The 27,635-nt window shown below is 39.8% G+C and overlaps 2 protein-coding genes across 2 annotated transcripts; both read left to right on the forward strand.

The window, feature by feature from the left end:
- The first annotated feature begins 1,799 nt into the window (after positions 1-1,799).
- Positions 1,800-16,296, forward strand: rasa1b (RAS p21 protein activator (GTPase activating protein) 1b). Its single transcript, XM_042059497.1, has 25 exons — positions 1,800-3,021; positions 3,393-3,545; positions 3,887-4,022; positions 4,285-4,355; positions 4,733-4,850; positions 4,998-5,029; positions 5,202-5,254; positions 5,359-5,509; positions 5,920-5,998; positions 6,144-6,267; positions 6,375-6,534; positions 6,752-6,836; positions 6,942-7,022; positions 7,150-7,307; positions 9,231-9,307; positions 9,658-9,833; positions 10,483-10,642; positions 12,000-12,142; positions 12,385-12,500; positions 12,598-12,684; positions 13,885-13,952; positions 14,318-14,406; positions 14,493-14,570; positions 15,067-15,201; positions 15,527-16,296. The coding sequence occupies exons 1-25, from the start codon at positions 2,555-2,557 to the stop codon at positions 15,608-15,610; spliced, it is 3,081 nt and encodes a 1,026-aa protein (XP_041915431.1). The 5' UTR covers positions 1,800-2,554; the 3' UTR covers positions 15,611-16,296.
- Positions 16,297-21,817: 5,521 nt separating this feature from the next.
- On the forward strand, positions 21,818-25,378 carry nkx6.1 (NK6 homeobox 1). Its single transcript, XM_042059390.1, has 3 exons — positions 21,818-23,299; positions 23,577-23,749; positions 24,450-25,378. The coding sequence occupies exons 1-3, from the start codon at positions 22,744-22,746 to the stop codon at positions 24,693-24,695; spliced, it is 975 nt and encodes a 324-aa protein (XP_041915324.1). The 5' UTR covers positions 21,818-22,743; the 3' UTR covers positions 24,696-25,378.
- The last annotated feature ends 2,257 nt before the right edge of the window (positions 25,379-27,635 follow it).

Genomic DNA, 27,635 nt, shown 5'->3' on the forward strand with positions numbered 1-27,635 from the left:
TGTATATTCAGCTGTGACAACCTGAAAGTGTGGGTCAATGACAGATGCTGTCCATGTGACAAAAAATATATGTTTATGATGTGTTCATGCAATTTCCTCAGAATTAGCTTCACTGTTTCACTAATATCTAATACTAATACACTAATATCACTTGTTAAACATAAGTCAGCATTCATTAAAAAGACACCACTTCTCTACTCATCCAAAGTGAGAATCCAAATAAAGGCAAATAGACCAAAAATATACTTTATAATATAAAAAAAGAATTACAGCAAACAACTCATGCAGCCTCCATCTTGTTTTGCTCTAAATCCCCACTCCAAGAGCTCTGAAAACACTGAATACACACAGAAAGACATGTTGGCCTGACTTGTCAGGTGAGGAGGTAGAAGATAATAGAGAGGTATCCAGTCCGACTGGAAAATAGGTTAATAAGAATCAGAGGACAGAATTCCCTCTGCTTATTCCCTTGAAGTGATTAGGTTGAAGTACTGTTCTCACACAGCATATTTCATTAGGAGAAACACCTGAAATAAGAGGGTGATGAGATTGTTTTCTTGGTCATATTAGGCCTCATATTTTGTTGTTTAGTAGCCTTTGGCCTGTTACCTAAAACCTGCAGCTGTGTTAAGGGCAATTCCATGGAAAATTACATTTTTTGTAACATCCATAACGCCAATAATATGTGATATGGTATGATGTGAATGATTACATGAACTTTGAGCATTTGCTATTTTTGGCTGAAGAATGAGAAAAATGCACAAAAAATTAATGTTATCATTAACATCATACAAATGCCAAGGCATTTTACTGGCGTTGTGGATGTGACAAAAAGTCCATTTTCCGTGGAATTGCCCTTAATCTCTATTTCCATTCCCATTCTATTTCCTGATATGTGCTAATTCAGTAGCCTACATTGTTTGGTTATGAAAAGTGAAAGATCTTTAAAGATTATTTAAAGAAGCATTTATGGGCTATTTACATACACATTTTCACAAATAATCGTGCACAGTTCATTTTGTCACATTTCTGACTTTTATATTAATTTCATCCTCCTTGACTATGCCACTGGATGGTGGGTGTGCGTTGTGTGTGAGGGACACAGAAATTCTGATTGGTTAGCTTCATAGTCGGTCGGGGGTGCTGTGCTTCTTGTGCACCAGGCGTGCTCACCAATCAGGGGTGGCACAAATTAAAGAGACATTTGGAATATTGAACTGAATCAATTCATTGAGATTCAAAAATCATATCACAAATCTCAATCGCAATATTTGTCATAAAAGTCGCAATTACATTTTCCCCAAATTGTGCAGCCATACCCCAACCTTTGTGTTGGAAAGGGTGAGGTGGAGACCTGGCCATGGGAGGGACTGTGCATACCCACTGATGTCATCATCTTGCTCTGATCTTGATCTTGCTCTGATCTTGATCATTCGATGATCGAATGCCCCCCCCCCCCCCCCCCCCCCCCACACACACACACACACACACAAACTCTTCAAACCCCTCGGCATACAAATTCACTCATAGAATCCTTTCCCAATGGTACCATCTACTGGAGAAAAGGAAACTTGCACAAATTAAAGTTAGCGCTGAACTCCCATGACCTCACTAAAACTGTCTGAGGAAGAAAGGATGAGACAACAGTGAGGAATACACTTGCAGTTTTCACCATAATTATCAGAATAAAAGGTCAATGGACTAAGGACTTAAATAAAACTACAATGAAATATTAATTACCCTATCTTATTAGTAACCAATAGGGGGCGATGAGATTACTTTCCCTCCCTATTGTATTGAAACGGGCACGCGCTGGAAGGATAATACAAGAGCAGGGGCAAGCAGAACTAGGAGAGGGAGGGTGCAGCCGTGACCGAGTGACACCAACTATGTTATAAGCTAGCAAAGTTACTGCGAGGTGGACAACTATTAATCGTCGAAAAGTGAATCAGTGTGTCTGTTTTAAAGTTTTGAGACATGTTCAAGAATATACGACTGGTAAGACGCTCTGAAATGCAACGGATGGTTGGAAGAAACGTTGTCAAAACATAGAAGGTTTTGACCAGCTTCTGTTAACGGAGCGCACAGATTGTACTTGGCTAGGTAGTAACTTTTCTGGCTAAGTTACCTAGCGGATAGCTAGATAAATGGCAAGTAAAGTCAAGATAGCTAGCCAGCTAGCAAGCTGTTAGCTGTGGGACAAGTGGACTGCACCTCCAACTTACGTTAGGAGAGAAAACAAAGCAACACTATCAAATATGTTGCCGCGAGAAATGTTGCTTTAAAACTATAGTTTTAATAATGCAAACTTAGCAGCCGTACTGACATTCATCATGAAGACTTAAAACTTGCGTCCCGTGTACTTGCTAGAGCAATCAAAGTTATCACCTAGCACGCTATTTAGCTAGCTCACTTTAAGTAGCTGAGAGTGGGTTGCTGCTGAAGTCGAGAGTCTGTTCCGGAGTTGTTGAAAAGTTGTCAGAGTTTAGAGACACAGTACTACTAGTACTCCACATAAAAGACTAACTTAGTGAGACGTTTTGACCGAAGAAAAATGATGGCAACAGATGACGGCGGTGAGGAGACGGACCCTGCTTCTGTGATGACACAGATAGATGGCGGAGGAATATTGGACACAGCCCGTTTTGCGTTTTGTACAAAGCCGAGGATTCGGATGCCGGAGACGGGCCCGACCTTAACTATGGACACTAACCGCTCCTTAGGTTCACCAGAAGTGTCTCATCAGATGACGATAGACTGGTCAGGGGTGGAATCGAAAACGGGAACAGCTTCACACATTCTTAAAGATGGGAACAGGGTGACAGATTCCCCATCGGAGGGCAGTGGTGGTCGGATATTACCCAACACCGCAAGTCCGGATGGCAGCGCTGCCCTTCCCTCGGTGCCACCGCCCCGCACTTGTGGGATATTGGGAACAGTGGATGAAGGAGATGGGTTGGACGGCCAAGAATATGAAGAAGAGGAAGTTGTCTTCTCCCTCACTGCCCCTCCACTTAATCAGTGAGTTAATTAAGTTTTAATTATCCATGCTCATAAATCCTAATCAATGACAGTTTAATTCTCCGTAGTTAGTCGGTATAGTTTTTGTGGTGGGGATATATTTCACTCTAGTTGATAAAACAGATGATCACGAAACGATTGGAGGTGGCGTGCAGGTCTAAAGGACAGAAAGCCTGAAAGTAACAATCGATTTGTAGTTTCCACGGGGATTAGGGAGGGATTTGGGGGTTAGCCTATTACATCTGAAAACTCAATCTCAAGGCCAACACTTTAAATCCTCCATTTGTGTCTAGAGGTTATAATATGAATAATAATAATCAGAAAGAAGCCTATTTTCCCCCCTCTGATTACCATGGTCCCTGTTATGACAGATGGTATCATGGGAAACTGGATCGGACCATGGCGGAGGAGAGATTGCAGCAGGCCCGGAACCCTGGCAGCTATCTCATCAGGGAGAGCGACCGGCGGCCTGGCTCCTTTGTGCTGTCCTTCCTCAGTATGACCAATGTGGTGAACCACTTCAGGTGCAGCTGCGCATGGACCTTATGCATGCATACACACACACACACCACATATGCACACACACACACACACTCATACACATGAAGGCACGATTTATAATGTTTAACTGGTTTCAAGTATCTTAACACACAAGGAATATATCTTGAGTATTTAGAATAGCAACATCTTGTTACTTAGTGGGCTAGGTAGGGGAACACTAGAAAACATAGCCGAACATCATAGCCGAAACATAGCCGATCTGCATCCCATGTATCGTCTGCGGTTTTGTATTAAGGACTCTACTCAGCTTTTGAAATCAATCCCAACATCAGGCCTGTAATTTCCTTGTCCTTTGCCTGTGCAGGATCATTGCCATGTGTGGAGACTACTACATAGGAGGCCGACGGTTCTCCTCCCTACCTGACTTGATTGGCTATTACAGCTACGTCTCCTGTTTGCTTAAAGGAGAGAACCTCTTATATCCAGTGGCGCCTCCTGAGGTAAATGTTTGACTTTTCTGTGATTGTTCGAAGTCTATCGGCGTAATTACAGTATTTTCTGAGCAATGTTTAAGTATATGTATACTTACACAATAAACATTTCTGAGCAATGTTTAAGTATATGTATACTTACACAATGAGTAAGTTGTCAAATAGAGCTTTGTGAAATAAGCAAAGGACTGTATGTTGTCAGTAGGCACAGAAGGTCCCTTGGTTTGTGGTGGAAATACTATGTTAATATGTGGTATAAATTGTTTTGTAGCCAGTGGAGCATCGCAGAAGAGTGCGAGCAATATTGCCATACACCAAAGTGCCTGAAACTCCAGAAATCAGGTAAGATAGTATGGACCAAAGATTCTAGAATCTTTGGTATGGACCCTTTCAAGAGAGTTCCATTATCAGCATCATAGTTGGCCCCACAAGACTTCCTTTTTAACATTCCATATATGTTATCTTAATGCAGAGGAAGTAGATTGGGGCCCAAATAGAACGTTCAAGCATTGTTTTTGTTTTTATTGTTGAAAGGGTCTATAGAACATGTTATTGCTGCTTTATGTATATGCCACTTTGGCTAAAGGGCACTCAGTGCTTGTTTCAGATGGTATTTTGTACTTAATCATAATAATAGTAATGAAACTGAAAGTTGTGATCATTATACACTGTTTTTCCTAGAGTCACATTTGCTTGTTCCATCTGTTTGGCTTCTGTAGTTTCCTGAAAGGGGACATGTTTATTGTTCACAATGAACTGGAAGACAGTTGGATGTGGGTGACAAATGTTCGCACAGATGAGCAGGGGCTGATTGTGGAGGCTCTGGTGGAGGAAGTGGTTTGTAATCTCAGTCTTGTCTGTTTACCAAATTAACCACACTGCCTTATGGCCAAGTATTATGACATTAGACCACAGCGCACTTCCTTTTACTGGTCAGGTCAGTGGGGATGTGACCTTTAACATGGTACAATTTTCTTTTTTAAGGCAAAAGAAGAAGATCCACATGAAGGAAAAGTGTAGGTGTTCTTTTCTTGCTGTCTGTTATATAGCAGAGGCCAGCTAAAGTTAAGCATTGTGTTTGTGTGAAGCTTTTAGTGCTTGGTATGATGTGTTTACTGACATGCTTTTAATGTTTAATTGTTTGGGAGTTTTGTTGACTCTATTTTGACCTTGGCTGTAACTCTATAGATGGTATCATGGGAAGATCAACAAGCAAGAAGCCTACAATCTACTTATGAATGGTAAACCTCTTGAACAAATTCAGTATACAAACCTACTGTAAAAATACAGTTACTCAATCACTTGATTTGTTTGACCCTGGATGAATGTTGTTGTTGTTGTTTAGTTGGGCAGGTGTGCAGTTTTCTAGTCCGGCCTTCAGACAGCACCCCAGGGGACTACTCTCTCTTTTTCCGAACCAATGAGAACATTCAGCGCTTCAAAATCTGCCCCACTCCCAGCAACCAGTTCATGATGGGTGGCAGATATTACAGCAGGTCAGAAGCAATGGTCATTTTTAGAGCTCTCTTAGTTAGGAGCTCTTATAACCTGAGCAAAGTTGACGAATCCATTTCAGATTGTAAATAAGTAATCAAAAAAGGTAAACGGATTGTTGTAAAAGGATTGTTGTTAGTCGTGGATTCTTTTAATGGGTAACTCAGTGTATTTTCAAATGATGGGAAGTTTATTCTTTTTATTTGCCAGGTGGTTTATCCTTTAGTGCGCTGTAATAAAACTGGAAAGATTATCTCTGAAGCATTATGACTGGTCCATTGTTGTGCATACTGCATAATTGACCTTGTTGGCATTTTTCAGTTGCATGGTTTGGCATTGTATTGCTGCTTAGCATGATTCTGCCAAGGTGTACAATTTATTCTGATGGGGTGACTCTGTCTCTTGTCAACAGTATTGATGCTATCATTGACCACTACAAAAGAGAGCAGATTGTAGAGGGCTACTACCTGAGAGAACCTGTATCTATCCAGGTGAGTCACAGACCCTAAACTGATGATGTGCAGACAGGTCCCAAATTTCCATTTGATATTTTCCTGTCATATTTTGACACCAGGATTTGGAGTTTTAGACTCTTTGCTGTTATGATACCTGTTTGATTTTGACATTGTACCCCAGCACCACCAGCATTTACTGTCAGACATCATGGATGGCAAAGAGATCTACAACACCATCCGTCGCAAGACAAAAGATGCTTTCTATAAGAACATTGTGAAAAAAGGATATCTTCTCTTCAACAAAGGTATTTGGACTTTTAAATCCACGTTTAGATCATAATAAACGTCTTTGCAAAGGCCTGTGGTCAGGCAGAGGTGAACGTTCTAAGCCCTCTACCCTCTGTTCCACCAGGCAAAGGTAAGCAGCGGTGGAAGAACCTTTACTTCATCCTAGAGGGGAATGACTCCCAGCTCATCTACTTTGAGAGTGAGAAGAGAGCCACTAAGCCAAAAGGGCTGATTGACCTCAGCGTGTGCTCCGTGTATAATGTCCACGACAGTATGTTTGGCAGGTGAGGTCCACATCTTTATTCACCACAGAAAGGGATGGTTGTGTATTTGATTTGGCTTTTATTTCAGAGATAGAAACTTTTGCCTTGACATAGTATCATCTGTCTAAAAAATAAAATTGCTCTAACATTCTTATGGTATGTGTGGTATATGCTATATTGTGTATATAAAATGTTGTGTTTGTACTTAAAAGTTACAAGTTGTAGTTTTTCCCCCAAGGCCAAACTGTTTCCAGTTGGTTGACCAGCACTTCGAAGAGCAGTACATCTTTTACTTTGCAGGAGAAACTCCTGAACAAGCACAGGTGATCTCTGATTTTAGATATATCTGGTGTAATGTATCATGCAAATAATCCAGCAATTCCCTTGAGGATTTACATGTGGCGGCAAATGTTTTTTTACTGTAACAGGACTGGATGAAGTGCTTGCAAACCTTCTGCAACAATCTCAAAAAACCTACGCAGCCCTCCTCTAATAAGCGCCTCCGCCAGGTAATCTGACCTCCTCGTCACCACTCAGATTGGCTGTGAGATTTGTGTCCTGATTTGACAGGATTTGACCATTTGCTGTTGGTACTCTCTCTCACATGTTGCTCTTTCACTTCTGCTGCTGTTGCAGGTCAGCAGCTTGCTCTTGAACGTGGAGGAGGCCCATAAATTACCCAGCAAGCATTTCAACAACGCCTACTGTAACATTTACCTGAACAGTGTCCAGGTGGCCAAGACTCACCCTCGAGAGGGTCTGAATCCTGTGTGGACTGAGGAGTTCCTCTTTGAGTATGCTCTTTAATCTTCACCATCCACATTCCTGTCTCCCACTAAGCTTCTGCCTATCATACATCAGTTAGAAGATGATTTCATCCAAAATGACACATATCATGGCATTGATACACACTACAGCAGGGGTCTCAAACTCAAATGAGCTGGGGGCCACTTCTGCCAATGTCATCTGATTGGAGGGCCGGCTATTTCTGAAAAAGCAATGTTCTTTTTTTCAAATACCAAACCAAACAGAAAGTGCAAGTGTTTTTATCTAGTTTTAGACACCTGTGCTAGCAACCTTAGCTTATAAATAAAATAATGATAAAATAAATATTAATACAAATTATAAAACAAACAAAAAGCATAAAAACGGGTATGTGTGTGTTTCACACCAAATAAAAATATTTTCCTCTCATAACTTTTTTAAACCTGGCAAACTAGGCGTCAGGGTTAAGAAAGCAACACCATTGGATTTTTATATCAAAATTTCAAAAGGACATGGCTTGAAAGTGGTCAGAGATAAAGTCCTACTGTAAATATAAAAATCTTTGAGTAGGGGGTAAATGTACCCATCACTGGATGGCAAGCACCTCAAATTATGCACCTTTCAGTAAATACTGGATGAACATATTTGAGCAGGTTTACTTTTCTTTTTTTCATATTACCCACATAACAAATGAACAGGAAAACACCTAAGATGTATATGGTTTAGTGATGTATTACTAAACCACAAGGCCTACAATAAAGTATTCTGGTCAAATCAGTTCCTATCGCGGGTAATCTGAGCAGAAGTTCGCATCATATTGCGGGTGACTTTGTAGTTCTTTAGAGCCCTGTTTTTACTAGCCCTGCTGTCTGTACCACGTCCATTACGGACAAGATTACCACTGCAACCTCCAAGCTATGTTGGGCAGAGGGTCGAAATAAGCATGGTATGCTTAGTGGACACCGTCGTATACACGCAAAGACGCACCTCCATTCACAGACACACTGTGACTATCACTGTCAATAGACGATCGATCATAATCTACAAAAGGATATTCTCCTTCAGAATCAGAATAGGTGAATAACATAGCCTACCTAAGACTTCATCACACGTGAACGTTTTTCAACATTAGGTGTAGGCCTATTTCTGCTTCAATTTGTGCTAAACTATGGCCTGCATCGCTTCCGCGTCATTACAAATGCACGTCTTTGTGTTTCTCGTAATTGTAATTTCATGTATTAGTACTAGCATTGATTTTATTTTGATTTTTAAAGAATCAGAAAGCGTATTATAAAATGTTTTACAGTGATGGCCAAAAGTATTGGCACCCATGCTAAAGTTGACTGAAAAGAGGAATATAAAATCATCTTTTGGAAATTGATCTTAATGCCTTAATTCCTCTCCATCTGACATGCGTGGCATATCTATCCGATCACAGGTCCGCTCTGGATGTCTAGCACATAGTGGAGCAGAGTAGGCTACAATTGAGATGTCACCATACTTGGATCTATCGTCTACTTTAATCAGTATCGTTGTTTGTCGCAATTAAAAATAGCCTCAAGGGCCGGATTACATTATTATTTTGACATACGTCGCGGGCCGGAATTGGGCAGGACGCGGGCCGGGTGTTTGAGACTCCTGCACTACAGTAATCCACACAGTGATACAACAGTTAAGCAAAATAAATAGTCTTTGGTTTGTTAGATGCCACTGTAGTGTAAAAGTGGAAAATTACACAAATGTTGCCTGAATAGTGTGTTTTTATTTTGTATATGCAATATAATTGAGTGCAGTGATTGCTAGCACCTTAGACCACGCTAATAGTGAGCCAAACAGATCAACCATGGGCATGAATGTAAAATGCATTTTTAAATTTCATTAAAAAAAAATTAAACTCCTTTGCTTGCATGCTTGCATAACTCATGACTTTCTTTCATTCCACCCTTCCTCAGTGACCTCTCGAGTGATATCAACAGATTTGAGATCAGTTTGAGCAACAAGACCAAGAAGAGCAAAGAGAGTGATATCTGTGAGTATCTCAATCGTGTCTCCTGATTCATGGTCCGCGGTTGTTTTCAAAGAGCCACATAAACAATAGTTCTTCATTTCATGCCTGGGATTTATATGCCATTTAATTTGATCTGGCAGTGGAGGATCGCAAATTGTATGTTGTAAACTAACAACTGAAGGACTTGGATGGCGTGTATGGTTCTAAGGAACATTGTTGTTGTACCATTGTAGTCTTGACTTCCCCCTCGTTGGATCCTGCGCCCCTGTATTTAGCTATGTCTATGTAATTGCTCCGCCTCTGTCAGGACTGTTTTCAGTTAGATCATGTATGCTCCCCTCCTCACCCCCCCCCCCCCCCCCCTCCTGCAGTGTTCATGGTCTGCCAGCTGTGCCATCTGCAGCGGGGCAAGATGATTGATGAGTGGTTCCAACTGAGCTCACACGTGGCTCTGAAGCCCGGCACAGAGACCAGCTCACTCAGGGTCCGGGCCCGCTACTCCATGGAGAAGATCATGCCTGAGGAAGAGTACAATGATTTCAAAGAGGTAATAGACTCCAGTCAGTCCTCATGATTTGTGCTCAGTTTCACACCTTTGACCTGGTTTCATCCTGATGGAGGCCGATATATTGGCAGTGATGTAGACACACAGAGATGCAGTATGTAATACATTACTACATTGTTAGCCCATTGCTCACATAAAAAATGTTTCAACAGTGGCCATCAAGACTTACAAAATGTATGAGATTCATTCATATATACAACAACAACACGTTACATTTTTATAGCGCTTTTCTAGACACTTAAAGTGCTTCACAGTGATGTGTAGCACCCACCTGGGTGATGCACGCCAGCCATTATGCGCCAGAACGCTCACTACACACCAACTGTATACTGCATATTGTGTATAGGTTATAGTTTGATGAGTAATCTGTAATGTAGGGTTGATGCATTTATGCTCCCTATGCTCATGGTTGGCTGACTGAATGACATTATGGGCTCTAATTTGAAAGAGGCGCATTGCAATGCGATGCATAACACTGCCCCGCACAAACTAATGCTGATTTAATTATTGGGCAGAAACATCTTGCTAATTTTTAAAGAGCAACACAAGATGCTCCCTTTCAGGCTCTAAGAACTTAGTATCAGGAACACAATGTTTTACAGTATTAACATGCATTCAAATGTTCCTACAGCTGATTCTGTTGAAGGAGTTCCATGTGATCAATGCACTGGCCCACGTGTGTGGACAGGACCGGACTCTCCTGGCCAGCATCCTGCTGCGCATCTTCAGGCACGAGAAGATGGAGGCTCCTCTACTCAGGGCACTTAATGACCGGGAGATCAGCATGGAGGGTAGGCGTCTCTTTCACCTTCCATTAGGCACCTGAAATTGATAAAACTCAAAGTGTTAAATTGCTAGATCAGGATTTCCTGTGAGCGCTACTTAGACAACATAAACATCTCTGTTTTGTAGACTGTTCAGTTTGATTTAATAGGAATTTTAAGAGGTTTACCAAGTGACCATGTTATCAAATTTTCCTTGAACGTTTTGGAGAGCTACTCAGAAACAGCTACCTGTTAGAGACTCCTGTGCTGGATAGGAGTAAGTGCTATTGAGGAGTAAGTGTTCTACTGCAGTGGTTCTCAACCTTTTTTCAGTACCCCCTGTAAAATATTTTTTTACCCCCTAACCAGCGCAAGGCATTTTTAGTTGAGGAAAAAAAGACACAGAGCACTGTGACATCAGTGTCTAATTTATTAAACTTTGGAACCATGACTCCATCGTTTGAGTTCTGACAGTGATTGACAGGTGATGGCGGGTGGCATGTGACAGGTTGGGTCGAACCATCCTGGTATGGGGGGGACTCTGGGTTGAATAGCCTACTGAAATATAAAATTCATTTTATGAACTTATATTTTCCTGAAATATTTATTAAATAATTGTAATTTCATGTATTAGTACTAGCATTGATTTTATTTTGATTTTTAAAGAATCAGAAAGCGTATTATAAAATGTTTTACAGTGATGGCCAAAAGTATTGGCACCCATGCTAAAGTTGACTGAAAAGAGGAATATAAAATCATCTTTTGGAAATTGATCTTAATGCCTTAATTCCTCTCCATCTGACATGCGTGGCATATCTATCCGATCACAGGTCCGCGAGTAATTCAAATGAGAATGAGTGTGCAGCATTGGTTTTTGTACATGACGTTAATATTTTGCAGTCACTTCGTCTGATTTCATAAGCCAGAAGGATCAACATACTTGCTATCAATGGATAGCCCTGTGTCTCCTCTTTCATCTGATATGCTTGCCATATCTATGCGTTCACAGGTTCGCGAGTAATTCAAACGAGAGTAATGGGTGCGAAGGTGAACGCAGAGAAGTAAAGACTAAATATGGTGCAATTTGATTTAATTTTGATTTTATTTTCGTACTTTAACGTACAGACAAGTGCGTGGTCTCGTTGGAAATCCCCACTTCTGCTCTGTCACGCAATAAAGGTTTCATCTCGCTCCGATGAACAGTTGCGGAGCAATGTAACAGAAGAAATGGTGTGTTTTTTGACGCACTTTGCGTCAATCGGGTTCTAAGGGTTAAAATCTCACGTACCCCCTGGAGTGCCTTCACGTACCCCCAGGGGTACACGTACCCCCATTTGAGAACCACTGCTCTACTGAATATGACTCTTTTCTTGCTATCTTTCAGATGAGGCTTCCACACTCTTTCGTGCCACAACACTGGCTAGCACATTAATGGAGCAATATATGAAGGCCACTGCCACTGCTTTTGTGCACCATGCACTCAAAAACACCATACTAAAGATTATGGAGTGTAAACAGTCCTGTGAGGTGGGTCATTCTTTATGACGTGTCGTCGAGTTTTCAGTTCAGCATTTTGTTGGGTAAATAGTAGTGGTCCAACATATTGATTAAAATGTCATAGTAGATTGGTGGTAGATTCAGTTCTCTTTGAAATTGAACTCTGATTGTATGTGTGTCATGATAAGCTATTCTTATTAAGCCTTGCTCGTTGAACCATGCCTACCCTTAAGGCAGCTCCTAATGAATGGCTTCATCTATCCCCAATTCAGTTAAATCCCTCAAAGATGGAGAAGAATGAGGATGTGAATGTGAATTTGAATCATCTCTTGAATCTTGTGTCTGAACTGGTGGAGAAAATTTTTATGGCTGCTGAGATTCTTCCTCCGTAAGTAGACCAGGTTTCATAATCCTATTGGTGGTAATACTGTTTGTGAGGCCTGTGTAGTTGAAAATTTCCTTCAATGTCAACTTTTATCCCACAGGACCCTGAGGTTCATTTATGGGTGTTTACAAACATTTGTTCAACAGAAATGGCCACTGAATGTCACAATGAGAACAAGGGTTGTGAGGTAAGTGTCTGTTTGATCTGGATTGACAGGAGTCAATTATCTTTGTTGCCAAACACATTCCGCTAGTGTTTTGATTATTACTAACTAGTGCAGTGCCCGTTCAAACATGTTATTCCTGTAGAACATCAGTAGCCCAATTGCGTGCTTTAAAAATAGGATGATGGCGAAAATATCGTTCCAGCTAAGCATTCAATAATGATTAGCCTACTGAATATTATATTATAATACATAAGCCTATAATAAATGTGCAGTGAGCAGAATTTAGGCATGGCTGCATGTGACATTTTTTACAGATCAAAATGACATAAACATAACAGCTGTTTTCAGTTAAGGGCAGCTATATGTTTATTGTTAATCCTATTGACAAACCATTTTGTAGAATGATTTATCGTCGTATGAAATATGCAACGATGTGACTCAGAAACAATCTCTGGAAATATGCAACGATGTGACTCAGAAACAATCTGACATCACACTCTGTCTGCCACTTGTTGTCTGTAGCTGATCAAAATGACATAAGCCTAAAGCTTTGATGTAAGGCTATATGTTTAGCCTATTGAATAACTTAATGATATGGAAGACAAACCATTTTGTAGAAAGATTCATCATATGAGATTTGCAACTATGTGAAAAAAAGTATTTGGTAGCATAAGTACCATGTCACTCTGTCTGCCACTCATTGTCTGTAGCTGTGTGGCATTTTGAAACGTCCTTAAATTCGGGACCATTAGCCTATGGCTCGTTTCAATTGCGCTGTGCGAGGAGATGATCTTTGGCATTTCTTATCCAAACAACATAAAACTTACTCGTACCCGTAGCAAGACACCTGCCAAGTTTGAAATCAATTGGATGAACGGTTCGACAGATATGTGAATAACTCCCAAACACACAGACGGGGGAGTGGCAACGGTAGAGCGGCGAAAGCCAACGCATGCTTCTTTTACCGATATATTTAACGAAATATTTTGCATTTCTTATCCAAACAATGTCAAACTTAGCACTGCACTTACTCGTTCCCCTTAGCAAGACACCTGCAAAGTTGCGAACTGACACATACACAGACAAACGCTCCTGTAATTTATAGATAGATAATAATACTATGAGTGCTTAGTATTATTAGCACTCATCGTCCCATATTTTCTGTCTGCTTGGTTGTTCACAGCGAGTTGTTCTTAATGAAAGCAAATGTTTCTTTTTCAGTGGATTTGTCTTCCTCAGGCTGATCTGCCCTGCTATTGTCAACCCAAGAATATTTAACATAATCACTGGTAAGACTGCAATGTCACAATTTGAGTGAGTGAGAGCGAGCAAGAGAAAGCGATGAGGCTCTGAGAGAACTCCTCAGATAATGATTATGTCAAGTCCTAAACTAAACTTTTTAACTGGGGATCTCTGTCTATAGAGAGAATGAGTTCATTTATTCGCCTTAATCTCCCCTGGAAAGTCCTGTGGTCTAGATAGAAGAATGAGTTCAGTCTCCTTACAGGTGTTCTGTCCATTTCAATGTACAGTATGTTTCTTTATATCTCTGGGGGATTATGACTATGACTGTAACTTTATAACGTTAACTTTCAAGCTGCTGACAACACTATTAAGAACTTTATTGAAACCTTTGCCCTCATGTTGTTTGAAGATCCTCCCTCACCTACTGCCTCACGGACCCTCACGTTGGTCGCCAAAGCTGTGCAGAACCTGGCCAATCTGGTCGAGTTTGGAACCAAGGTATGATGAAAACACACATCCCTCTGCCTTTCTCTGTGGAATATAGATTGAGATTAAGCTTGTTGTGTTATGGATGGTTGATACAGGAGCCATATATGGAGGGCGTGAACCCTTTCATCAAGAGCAACAAGGACAGAATGATTAGGTTTCTGGATGAGCTTGGGGTAGGCCGTTCATATTGACTCAAACTGGAAAATAAGTCTTGTGCTCCCTCACTCACTCACTCACTCACTTGCATACGCACACACACACACACACACACACACACACACACACACACACACACACACACACACACACACACACACTCAATCACTCACATACGGACACACTCACTCACTCAATCACTCACATACGGACACACTCACTCACTCACTTGCATACACACACACACACTCTTTCCCACTCACTCGTGTATGCACTCACTCACATAGGCACACACTTTCTCATACGCATAGGCTCACACACACAGGTGTACACACTGTCACACAGAAACACACACGTTCAAAAACACAGATGTACTCTCTCTCTCTGTCATACACACTTGCTGTTTATTGCTGGAATCATTTGATTTGTTTTTAAAAAGTAACTCCTAAAACTCAAGTAATTCTTGACACCTTCACCCTAAACCTGGTGATGTATTTGTTTTGTCATGAGCAGAATGTGCCTGAGCTACCTGACACTACAGAGCACTTTATAACGGACCTGCCACGGGACCTGGCTGCACTTCACCAGCTGTGTGTCAGCCACTCCGATGAGCTGCGCACGCTTAGCAACGAACGTGGAGTCCAGCAGGTACCACCACCTCTTTATTCATTCTTAGGTGCTCTTAAGTGTTCTTATGTAGTTCTTATTACTTCAAAGGTTTAAGAATTGAGTGTCAAATGTCTAAGATGTAGGATATGCAAGAGTGGATTTATACACATCAAATGAAGTAGGAGTCTCCTGGTAGAGCTTCAAACAGAATATAAAAGTGATACTGTAGATTAAATCAGCCCTTTTCACCATTGATGAATTGTTGATGTCTTTGCAAACAGTTTCAGGAAATATAGATGTTATCTGATGCATGAGCAGCCTTGCTCTGACACTCACAAACGCCTCTTCATTTTCATTCTTACAGCACATCTTGAAAAAGCTTCTGGCAATCACTGAGCTTCTTCAGCAAAGGCAGGTTCACTATGCACCTTCCAACAGCAACAGATAGGAGGCGCCATTGTCTCTTACACATCACTGTCACAAAACCAAACTGACCCTTTATCCAAAAGAACGGTCTTACAGAGACAATATGCAAAAACGACAGCAGTTCCCTCTGTGACTGTTGAAAGCCATGGGTACACACATCTCAAAGATATCTATTTGCCATTGTGTATCCTGGTCCATGACATTTGAAATGTCGTCAAAGACATGCTGTGGGCCTTAATGCTTTATGTATGGTGTCTGACTGATTCCTGATTAGGACAATGCATGCACAAGTGCCTAGACCAACTCTTAATTAACTATATGTTATTTTGTGTTTTATATCTATTTTATATAGGAAGGGTATATTGCGAAAAAAAAGCTATTTTGTATCAAAACAATTTTCATGTTGTAATCAAGATATCAAACTAGATGAAGTGTAAAAGACCTAAGATTTTTTTTTTGAAGATTTTTAAAATTATTATTTCAATTATACTTTTGTCTTCTATGAATTTGAATTCTCATACGACGGCGTATAATGACATGAAGCCTAAGCACAAAGATACAGAGCTGAAATGCACATTATCACATCTGACAAGAAATGTCTTCTATCAGGAATGCATGCACTCATTCTGCTTTTTGTAAAATATTATATATGATCTTTTTGTAATGTATTTGGAAATAAATCTGAGTGCAATCTTTTTTCAAAACTTAGATTCGTTTAATTTTTTATTTATTCACATCAAATTGTATTGATTTACATCATGTCAACTGATGTGATGTGTCCGCCTTACAAGCAGAACATATAAAATGAGACCTCATTAGATGTTCTATCCACGAAAACACTGTGCTCTCCCTCTTGTTCAATCGGTGCGTTTTCCTAAAGTTGCATTAATCCAGCATAATAAAGACAGTCGCACTCTGAAACGCTCTTATTGTCTTTTAATATCAATATATTCTTTTAATATATATCTAGGGAAGCCATAAGCTGATGAAGGCTTAATGGCCGAAATGTTTCTAACCCCTGTCGCTACTGCAAATACAGTAGATACATATTTGACTCATTTTCTGATCTGTAAAGGGGTGGGAAAGTATGGCCATCATTTTGGCCACTTAAAGGGTCAACTTCCATAGGTGCTTTCCAGTTGCACTCCTAGCAGATAACTATGCATATTTTCTTGCCCTTGATCCCAAGGTACTTCCATTGGAATAGACTTACACTCTGGTTGGCAGACCTGCTATCCTGTTCAGGAAACACCTGATAATTTTGTTGACAAACCTTTAGCCTTACTGTGTAATATTCAAAATGAGGGCATAGTAACTGCACTTGCGGCGGCTTTTGTGCAGGATAATGCTAGGATAATGTTACTGCATCTTCTCCTGTTTGTGTTGAGAACTGCTGAGGTGGTATATGCCTCACATAGTGTTGCATAGCTGACTAGCTCAAGGTCAAAAATATCTCCAATGGTTCACAATTGAAACACACTAGAAAATAAGTGTGGGTGTCCAACACACGGTAAGTGTAGATTTGAGAAGGCAAGATGGCAAACATTTGTGTGCCTCTTTGGTCCTTCGGAGCCATCAATTCTTCTCTGATCCTTCTTAGCTCTTGAATGTTTAGACCTCTAGACTGAAGCAGCTTTTAACTCTTAGCTATTGTTTGTGGATTCTTCTGGTGGATAGTATGTTAGGGTGTTTGTGTGATTTGTCTGCTAAGGTGTTTATGTGATGATTTGTCTGCTAAGAGGGTGTTTGTGATTATTTGTCTGCTAAAGATTTGATCCAGTATGCTGAGTTTAGGGCTCTCAAGCTGATATGTTAGAGGTTAATTTGAAGGTGTTTGATGTTGCCTGAGTCTTCAAGGCAGTCGGTAACAGGGTTGCTTCCTTATTAGGCTTACACGCTATTATTGATGAGTCAAGGGATCCTGACTATCAGAAAGCTGTTTTTTAAGATTCAAGGCAGACTTGGTTGAGTTCACTGATCCATACTGCCTTACCAGGGAAACAGGTTCATTCAAGAACAGCTATTGCCACAGGCACCTCTCGGTATCCATAGTTTGTTTGCCCAAGGCTCTGTCTGAGGGCTGGTTTGTGCCTAGTAGATTCCACATAATGAGCAGTGCAGTGCTTACACAGGAACTGTTTGATGGGCCACTTCTTTATAGTGATGCTCACGCCAAATTTGAAACACAGCATGCAGAATTGTGTTCTTTATTCTGGTTTACAACTATAGTTGTGTAAAATGTGCACAATTGATTTATTAAGTGAACAGTATTTTATGTCTTTTAGACTATTAATAGACTAATAATAGGGTTCAGTGCAATGTCAAGAGTTTTTTAATGTGTATATATATATATATATATATATATATATATATATATATATATATATATATATATATATATATATATATATATATATATATATATATATATATATATATATGTAAGATCCAGGTACTACTTAAACTTCTTACTACTTTCTCGGGGCTTTGAGGCAGTGAGTGTGATGTTATGAAATAATGTAGGTATGTTCTAGTTGTACAGCAGATGGAGAGCAACTACAGCTTCTAACTTCAACAACGGCCGTCACCGGTGTGGTTTTGAGGTCATGTGACATGGTGATGTTCCACAGCGGCAGCAAAAGTCTGGCAATTTCTAACAAGCATGCATTATATTAAGTCAGCCGACGAAGTCGCTACATGGCGCCGCTTTAAGTCAAATGCACCTATTGATATATGTCTGCTGGTAAGGTGAGTCACCCAGGTGACAGAAATCACACCATTTTCAGAGCATCCTGAGGTCAAAGTGTCTGTTGTCAGAGCAGCTGCTTGGATGTTTAAGCACAGACCTAGCATGAGTCAAAAATCCTAGTTTTTTTGCAAATCTACATGCAAATGCACTGTTTCTTAAAGCATGTTTAGTATGGTAGTGTACCTTGTGAGATGATTTGTTGCTGAGATGAGCGATCTCATACTTTTAATAAAAACACAGATAGCAGTTTAACAATGGTAACAATGAGGGGCACAGACAAATTTAGGGCCTTCTGAAATGTCGAGGGGGCACTAGACCCTTCCCTTTAACTCATTGCCTTACCCCAATCAACAAAAATTTCGTGATTCCATCTTCATTTCTCTATAGGTCATCATTACGGTACAACTTAACAGTCAGTTCTGTCACTCACTTTCCAATTAGGAATTATTTTCTTCCCATCAATATATGAAATTATAAAAACATGGATACTCAGTTTGGGGTCTTGACGTGCGTCTAAAGTCACCATATCGGGGCGGTCAAGATCTGTATAGAGAGACTTCTGGAAAACCAATTGTACGTTTCTTAATTCTGATTTTATTTTATTTTTATTTTTTTTCAAAATAATACAATTTTGATAATAAATATAGTATTTCCTGGGGCACTAGTGATGGTTGCATATAATGTAGCCATATGTTTCATGGATCCAAATCCCCCTTTTGAAATGCCAAGGCCTGTTTGTTTATTTATTTACTTATTTATTTATTTATTTTTTATTGACCTCACAATGCATTGTCAGTGTCTTTAGAAATAAAAACAGAATGAAATGAACTAAACTACAATATCCCAATACTTACCACAAAAACATTTAGTGCACGGTGTCAGAAAACTATGAATTTTGTTTCATTTTTAAAAAGCACTCTTTTAGGTCTGATCCAAACACTCTGTGGTCCCAAATCATTTTTCAGTGATGAATGAATTTAGGAAATATGCCCATATACATCAAACAGAAATAAATTGCAGCTTCTATGGGTCTCAAATCATCTCAAGGCCCTTGGACACATCCCAATAAGATGTCAACTGTCATGGCTAGGGAGAGGTGTGGCGTCTGGTCAAATCAAATGAAAAAGGCCCATAATCTTAAACTGAGAGTGGCATTACTCACACCGCACCCCTCCCAGCCACACAAACATGTGTTGGTCCCAGCAGTGGCAGTTGATTTATCAGTTACCAGGGAGACAAGATCAGCCAGTCCTAGTGTATTTGTCACATGAGTTATTGGTGCCAGTGCCTACCAGCTGTCATTACAAGGAGCTAACATTTCAGGTCCCTTCGGCTAAATAACCAATACTCTCCAGAGTTCCTAGTTTTCAGAAATAATCCAAGTCTATCCTCTATCTCTCTAGGCCTGAGTGTCCCCTGGTTCTTCTGTATAAATCCCCTCTGTTTCCTATTGATAGTACATTATGTCACATTCAAGCAACAAAACCAGTCCCATCATTGTGGCCCTTTTTTTACTGTTAGAATTGTGCAGTATAAATAAACACTGAAAATGGTGTGGCTCATAGTGTGTTGACCAGCTGTGAGAATGCACTTCATCCACTCTTACTTTTTACACATAGCAGGCTGATTACTCCTTGACACATCATTCCTTCATGGCATAGCTATGCACGGAGGCCTTTGGTAGTTTCATGGATTGATGTAACTGTTCAACTAAACAGTGATTTCTGTAAGTAGCTCCAGCCATTCATCTCCTTAAAATGCAAGACCCTATCACTCAAGCTATTTGACTCGAGAAGCTTTACCGCCACTAGATGGTGTTAGAGTAAATGTTTTAGGTTGATGAGAAACGTGACACTTGAAATTATGTATAAAGGCTCTTGGCTGGATTGCTATTTTCACTTTGATGTGGCATGCTGTCTGACGGTGTGGTATGGTGATCAGATGGACTCTGCCGGGCACATGCTAACAGTGTTTTGTTTAATGGATTACAGAAGGCAATACCATTGCCACTTTACTAGCACTGATGTCATATCATCTATTCTCAGTTGCAGAATAGTCCCAAATATTTACAGATGTGTCTGACATTCGGGTTGGCTAGAGTTCTTGATATTTCCTACTAGCCACTCAGTGTTTGTCCTTATGAAAGATCCCTTTCTGTCTCTGTGTGGCGTACAAAGCAGTGCTTGGTATATTTGCAGTTATGCAACTGCAGTTACAGTTATGATACATAATATAATATTAACTTGCATGACATTCTTGTCTGCTAAAGCTTTTAAAAACATTTTCATCTGAGGCTGTATGAAGTATTCAGCATGTGTGTTGATAGTAGGCTACACTTATTTTCCTTCCAAAGTCAACTCGCAAATCTTTGACTCTCTTGTTCGACATTCCTTAGGATTGAATTGTCAGCTATGCAAAATATATTGACCAAAGCATATCAAATGTTAATCTAGTCCAAAGAAACTAAAACTGCTTGAAACCCGTTGCGTTTCCGCGGTTCACCACACGATGTCATCACACCCTGCTCTTGCACCGCGATGCCTGTGGTTGTACACTGGAGGAAGCAGTGATTTGTTTATTTTGCAGTAGGTTCAGTTCTCAAAGTACACCAGGCAGGTGTTGATCATCTCAGTCGGAAAAACCTGGCCATTTAAACTTGATATTCAAAGGCTGATCTTTAGACTTTGGATTTTGGATTTTTTTTTAAATGATATCGCCTTAAGATATTAGTGAAAGAATAGCCTTTTGTAAATTTAAAACTGTTATGTTTGTCGCTCTTCCAGTTTAGAGCTTGATTAGGCTACTTTATTGTCCATTGGACTATGCGTGACACTTGGACTATGCACGGACACTTAAACTAGCATATTGAATTTGAATATATCATGGTCAATGAAAAACGAATAGATGTATTAAATTAATTTGATGTGGATATTAACATATTTGCATGCCATTTTAGTTAGTATTTCACTAGTTAATTTAGTAGCCTAACCTAGTTGCATTCGACTATATGCATTTTAGTTGAGCTGGTATGAATTATAGAATAAATCCTAATGGATTTTTAGATAAAGCAAACATATCTGAAAATGAATTTTCGTCTGGAATAAAACTGGATTTAATGTGTGTGTTTTTGAAAAGCATGCAATTGTAATTAATTAACCTAATAATGATGACATCCAAGAAAACAACATAACTAGAGAGAAAATGCAACAGCATTATGGGCTTCATGAAGTTCCAATAATGCAACAACTAGCTGTTGTATGTCAGTGGTCTAGAATCTATGTGATAACGGGATGCAAAGTGCACGAGCGATTCCTCCATAAGGACTTGCTTTCAAATCACATGATTTAACAGACTACCGCATATACGAATATTGTTTTAGTAAAAAAATAAATAAATAAATAACACTAAACCAAAATGATGGAAGCATAGCTCTTAATTTATAAAGCCCATAATAAATCAAAGCAATTCCGGTCTCCGCATTGGTGCCATGCCTAAGAACTCTAGGCCTAGGAAGTTGTGATCCATTCTACCTTCTGCAATGGTCAGTATTTTAAAAGAAAATATCCACTAAATTCTCTTTAATTCGGTGTAGTCTATACTGCCATAATTTGTATGGAAACCGAGTTGGGTCAGTGTCACATGACTATCACACAGATGTCCTTTTATTTTTAAAATCTCAAATTGACTAGATTGATTTTGTCCCCTTTTTGTTTTTAATAGCCGCTCGAACGGCAACTCTTTTAATGTGCAAATGAAAGCCATGATGGAGAGCCAATGAGGACACACTCCTAAATTCAGTTGGCAATCTCAGTTGACACGCATCCTACGTCACAGGAGATTTACCCAATCGCATCCGAATGACTCCCACTACTTTCTGCGCCACATTCTCAAACTTTTGACTTTTGCAGCAAACGACAGCCGGCTGATGAAAATGTTTTATTATCCTCAAGATCTTCATGTGCACCACCTAGAAAGGCTGTCTTTTTATTTAAAGATATAAAAGCGTTGAACAATAACGTCCTCTGCGCTAAAGCGGTGCTCTCAAGTGACTGGAGAGGTTGTGGATCCACTTCATTAGAATGCCATATCTTCAAGATCTGCAAGATTGAAGTGCAAGGATCGGGATTCTTTACCTATTGGGATGCTTATGAAGATTGTCTCTTAATACACTTGGAACTCAATATCAAGATTTACTAACAGATTCTTGTAGCAAAAACTGGATTGTTTTATTTTCCCTTTTTGCTATAGCACGGTTTCTTTTCACATTTAGGAGCGTTGCTTGTGTTTTCAAAGCCTAAGTATAGCACAATCCACTTGCTGCGTTAGGTCAGAGTTTTATAACTTGTTTGGGAAGTTGTGATTTTTAAAGGATTTCGATTCTATTCCCGAGCGAAATCCTCTCGGTAATGTTAGCGGTGGGGCAGATGGACGGGTCTCGCCAGAGCGCTTTCCTCCTCAGCACCCCGCCACTAGCTGCTCTACATAGTATGACCGAAATGAAGACGCCTCTATATCCAGCTTACCCGCTATCTTCCGGCGGGCCTGCATCATCCACTTCTCCGACAGCTACCTCTCCAAATCCTGGTGGTATTCCTGTATCTTCTCCAGGAATTAAAACATCATCTGGACTTTCATCCATCGCATCGCATCATCACCATAATTGTTCGGCTGCCACCCCGCACGGAATAAACGATATACTGAGCCGCCCCTCGATCCTCGCCGCTGGGGCTGCGGCTGCCGTGGCTGCAACCTCCTCTGCTGGAATTCTGTCTGGACTGCCCCGCTTCAGCAGCCTGAGTCCTCCACCTCCGCACGGCCTGTATTTCAGCCCAGGCGCCGCGGCAGTGGCTGTAGCTCGTTACCCGAAGCCTTTGACAGATCTCCCTGGGAGGACCCCGATCTTTTGGCCCGGAGTCATGCAAAGCCCTCACTGGAGAGACGCCAGGTTCGCCTGTTCACCTCGTAAGTAACTGAAGTTTCTTGTCTGATTTCTTTTACGAACATACTCTATTCATAAGGGCATATAACAGCACAAATTCTAATATAGACGTATACTAAATAACGTAAATAAAATCACTTTGAATACTCAATCATGGGTATAGCCTATCTTACCAGTGTTACCGCAGTCTTACGCGCCTTCATACAGCTTGTTTACTTGTGGTAGTTTGACTCTCAAGTCAAGTTATGGCTTGTTTGTATCTAAGCATTTTTAATTTATCAACCTAATTTACCTTCACAGATCAAAATTCTGTTCTGTTGGATAAAGATGGCAAGAGGAAGCATACACGTCCCACGTTTTCAGGACAGCAGATATTCGCCCTGGAAAAGACTTTTGAGCAAACAAAATACCTAGCAGGACCAGAGAGAGCACGCCTGGCCTACTCTTTGGGAATGACAGAGAGCCAAGTCAAGGTAAGATCCATTTTCTTAATAACAGCAAGAATACAAGGCCACGAGGTCGATTTTATTACAGAACCAACGGCTTGCTTTTGTAAATAACACATCCAAAATTGTCATGACACATTTGCTCTTGTAAATGACTCACACATCCGGAATTAGTAACACATTTGGTCTTCTAAATAACATACACATACGGGAATATTACAACATATTTGTCCAGGGAAATAGTCAATCCCAGCCTAATACTATGGTCTCTCTGCACCCCTTTATAAAGATGTTTCAGATAGTGTAAATATATTCAATTGCTTTGTTAAAGTAAGCGAAAGCTAAATAATGTGTAAAACAGGAAAACCTAAAAATGTCTTACATGTTTCCATGATTTTTGTTGTGAGGGGGCTTGACAAGATGACCAATGTATATTTAGGCCTAGTCTATTTTTCAGTAATGTTTCAGTTTTATTATATCCTACATTTTATTTGGTTATTTTTGTTGTTAAAGGGAATATTTTCCAGCACAAACCGCTAATCCTTTAAAACGTTGAAATCAATAAACAAGCAATTTGTTTACACCCGAATAGTCTGTCAGCCTGTAATCTGGACACATAGTCTATATAGGCATACATTTCCAGTGCTTTGCTTGGTAATATTTATAGGTCACATTCACTTCATTTGAATATTTGTGCTCATTGCGATGTTTCGTTTAATTTGGACAGGTATGGTTCCAGAATCGCAGAACGAAGTGGAGGAAAAAGCATGCGGCTGAGATGGCTTCTGCCAAGAAGAAGCAAGACTCGGAGACAGAGAGGCTGAAAGGTGCCTCAGAGAACGAAGATGACGATGACGACTACAACAAACCTTTAGATCCCAACTCAGACGACGAGAAAATAACACAGCTACTGAAAAAACATAAACCAAACTCTGCCCTCATTATCCACACCTCAGAGAACGAGAGTTCTTAGAGGGTGAAGATGGCGCAGTTTAGTCTTTTTTTTTTTTTAAATGAGGATTTGAGTGATGCACTGATTTGAGTAGGGTCTCATTTTACACCACGTATAAAATTCCATTTGCACATGGGAAGGAGACCGGCTCAGAGGAATATGCATTGTTTTTATGCTGAGGAGTGTGGGTTGCACTCTACGATGTTGTACAGACGTTTCAACGCGAAGAAGACACTTGTTCTTGTAAATACCAACGTGAGTTGTACTGAATAGAAATTATATTACTGTGAATATTTATGTGTAAAATACCGTTTTTGTACAGGACACATCTGAGTCTATTCATCTCTGCCATTTAAAATACGTTTTGAAATTCGGAATTTGTATTAATGTTCTTTTTGTTCCTTCTAAGAGGGGTTTTAAAGACATTGTCCACCTTTTTAAAATAATACCCTCAACAAAAATGACAGATTGGGAAAACCGGCGATTGTTCACTTTATTAATTTTCAACTGACTAGTTTGCAGAAAGCCACGAGTTCCACGTGTAAATAAATAGGTGAAAATGAGAAACGACGTGTAACAAGTAAAATATATTTGTAATATAAATGCATTCGTCGCCCACTGTTATGAGGTTTTCTTTTCATTCATGATCAATACTTAATTTATATAATATTTTCAGTTTGTAACAGTGTTAAGATCCTGCAGAATTGCGCATTGCAGGCTCGTATGTATTGCACTTTTATTTAATAAAAAGTAATTTGAAAATTGCTTTGATTTCATTATAATTTCACGTTTCGGTTGAAATAATGTATAACAGTTATCCACTGAGTAAGGAGAATTCATGTTAAATCAACAGAATTAAATCAAATTATTAGGCTAATATCAGCTAAAATATTAGGCTGCCAGGAGCCTTTTTGTCCTTTTTTGGGAATGTAATTTCACACACCATTGTAGGCTACTGCAAGAGGTTGGCTGTAATTTATTCCAGATATTATTTTGATGAACTATGGAGTCGTCTGGCCTACTGTGTTTTGGAATTGATCAGAGACGACTTTTTATATTGACCTAGATACAGTTATTGGTGCAGTATCATCGGTGCACTTAGATGCAGGAATGAAACAAGTTAAGAAGATTTAGGTCTAGTTTATTTCGGTTTGAAGAACTTACGAGAAATTCTCTGGCTACATCGTGACTTTAAAGAAATGCACTCCGCAATGTCAACATGTAGTGATCCGAATGATTACATCAGCCTGTTCTTTGAAAATTGAAAATCACTCACCCGCTCCTCACTCAACTGGTAAATATTTAATTTATCTAATGCAACTGTAAAAGATGCACCGCTCTCCAAGTGCGGCTGGAGAGCATCAGCTGCGATTGAAAACGCATATGCCCTGCTGGTCGTCTTATTTTCCTTCATTATAACCTGAAGGTCGAGAGATGGGAGGCTTTCATTGTGGGTTAAAGGAGAATGACAAGTGACCACTTTTTATATTAACCTAAGGCAATCATAAATAACGAATACTTTTCAAGGTGCATTTTAAGATAGTCATTTGTCATCGGTCATTTAGTAATTGATTACACATATATTGCAGCAACGACAGATCAGTCTTGGCTGTGGGCTACCCAAGGTAGTGTGACAGTGTAATCAGGCCTATTTTATTTATTTATATTGACATGGACTAACTGATGTTATAGTGCCATATATGCTGATTCAGTGCAAGGGGCTGATGCTTCAGGCGATTATTATTATTGTCAAGCTATAATAATAATAATAATAATAATAATAATAATAATAAGGATAATAATAATAATACATTGCAATGTGTAGACATGTCTGCAGGTTGGCTCCATAATTGATATTTTTGACATTCAATGTTCCCCAATAAATAACGTTGTGTTTCTTTTAATTGAAGTTAAAATATTCATCTGTCTAGCAAAAAGACGATAAAGGCAATACTAAAAAAGTAATGACTTTTGAAAAATATTAGGTTTGGCCTGCTGTGTGAATATATCCGCATCGCTCAGTTTTATTATAGGACTCTAAATCTCAGTGGTACACTATATCATAGGGATCACAGCCTTCAAGCCGAGGAAGAGCAATATATTTCACAGAATGTTACACTTATCATATATGTAGGTATACATACATTTAGCTATATTTGGAGGTCTCTCAAATATGCAAAGGTCATATTTACTGAGCGACTGAGATGGCATAACGTGCCGTCAAATGGTGTCAGCCCTTTTGGGAGTCCTTGTTGGTGTGAACCACTGGTAAGTGGTGGGTCGACGCAATATCCTTGACATACAGAGGTGAGTTATAGTTTTTGATCTGGGACAGTTATTTAATGCAGAGCACAGGGTGCTGATTGGCTGACCTTTGGCATTTGTCTTGCGTCTTTGCAGGCCTGCGATAACTGAGTCCGATGGCCAATCGACGGACAGGAGAGCTCTAATGAAGGGTAGGCATTTACCCATCAACACACTACATTAGGACGCATGCGGAGATCATTTTAAGAAATGTTAGCCAGCCATCTGTTGTCGTATTTGCGCGCGTGGACTGATAAGTATCTGTGGTCTCTCTGTTCGCCTCTCTTGTCAGTTAGTTCAGCCTGTTAGTTTAAGCTAACGTAGCTTTGCTGTCAGTACCGTCAGAGCGCCTGTCTCCTCATCGCATGTTTCAGATTATACGCATGCCAATAAGTTGACAAACTGAATACAATTTGTATTTTCCTGTTGATGCAGAATGGAACACAGAGGTCATATAGAATGGCCATTAGTCCAACTGTCATATTTTGTGTGCGGACATCTCTCGTTTTTCAGTTGGTCTCAAATGCATTCCGACATATTGTTTTTTTAAGATGCTCAGTTCGTTGAAACCTTGCGCATCCAATAAATATTTTTTCAGCATAATAGCAAGCGCACTTTTCAAACTACCATGTATTTACAAATTGCCAGTGAAGTATT

The sequence above is a fragment of the Alosa sapidissima genome, chromosome 13, assembly GCF_018492685.1.
Source record: "Alosa sapidissima isolate fAloSap1 chromosome 13, fAloSap1.pri, whole genome shotgun sequence".
Taxonomy (NCBI): domain Eukaryota; kingdom Metazoa; phylum Chordata; class Actinopteri; order Clupeiformes; family Clupeidae; genus Alosa; species Alosa sapidissima.

Excerpts from the sequence above, each read along its gene's own strand:
- nkx6.1 (XM_042059390.1), top strand. The coding sequence starts at position 22,744 with ATGTTAGCGGTGGGGCAGATGGACGGGTCTCGCCAGAGCGCTTTCCTC. Across the intron at positions 23,300-23,576 it reads CAGGTTCGCCTGTTCACCTC|ATCAAAATTCTGTTCTGTTG; the intron begins GTAAGTAACTGA and ends TTACCTTCACAG. Across the intron at positions 23,750-24,449 it reads TGACAGAGAGCCAAGTCAAG|GTATGGTTCCAGAATCGCAG; the intron begins GTAAGATCCATT and ends TAATTTGGACAG.
- rasa1b (XM_042059497.1), top strand. The coding sequence starts at position 2,555 with ATGATGGCAACAGATGACGGCGGTGAGGAGACGGACCCTGCTTCTGTG. Across the intron at positions 9,308-9,657 it reads GAGCAAAGAGAGTGATATCT|TGTTCATGGTCTGCCAGCTG; the intron begins GTGAGTATCTCA and ends CCCCTCCTGCAG. Across the intron at positions 15,202-15,526 it reads ACGAACGTGGAGTCCAGCAG|CACATCTTGAAAAAGCTTCT; the intron begins GTACCACCACCT and ends TCATTCTTACAG.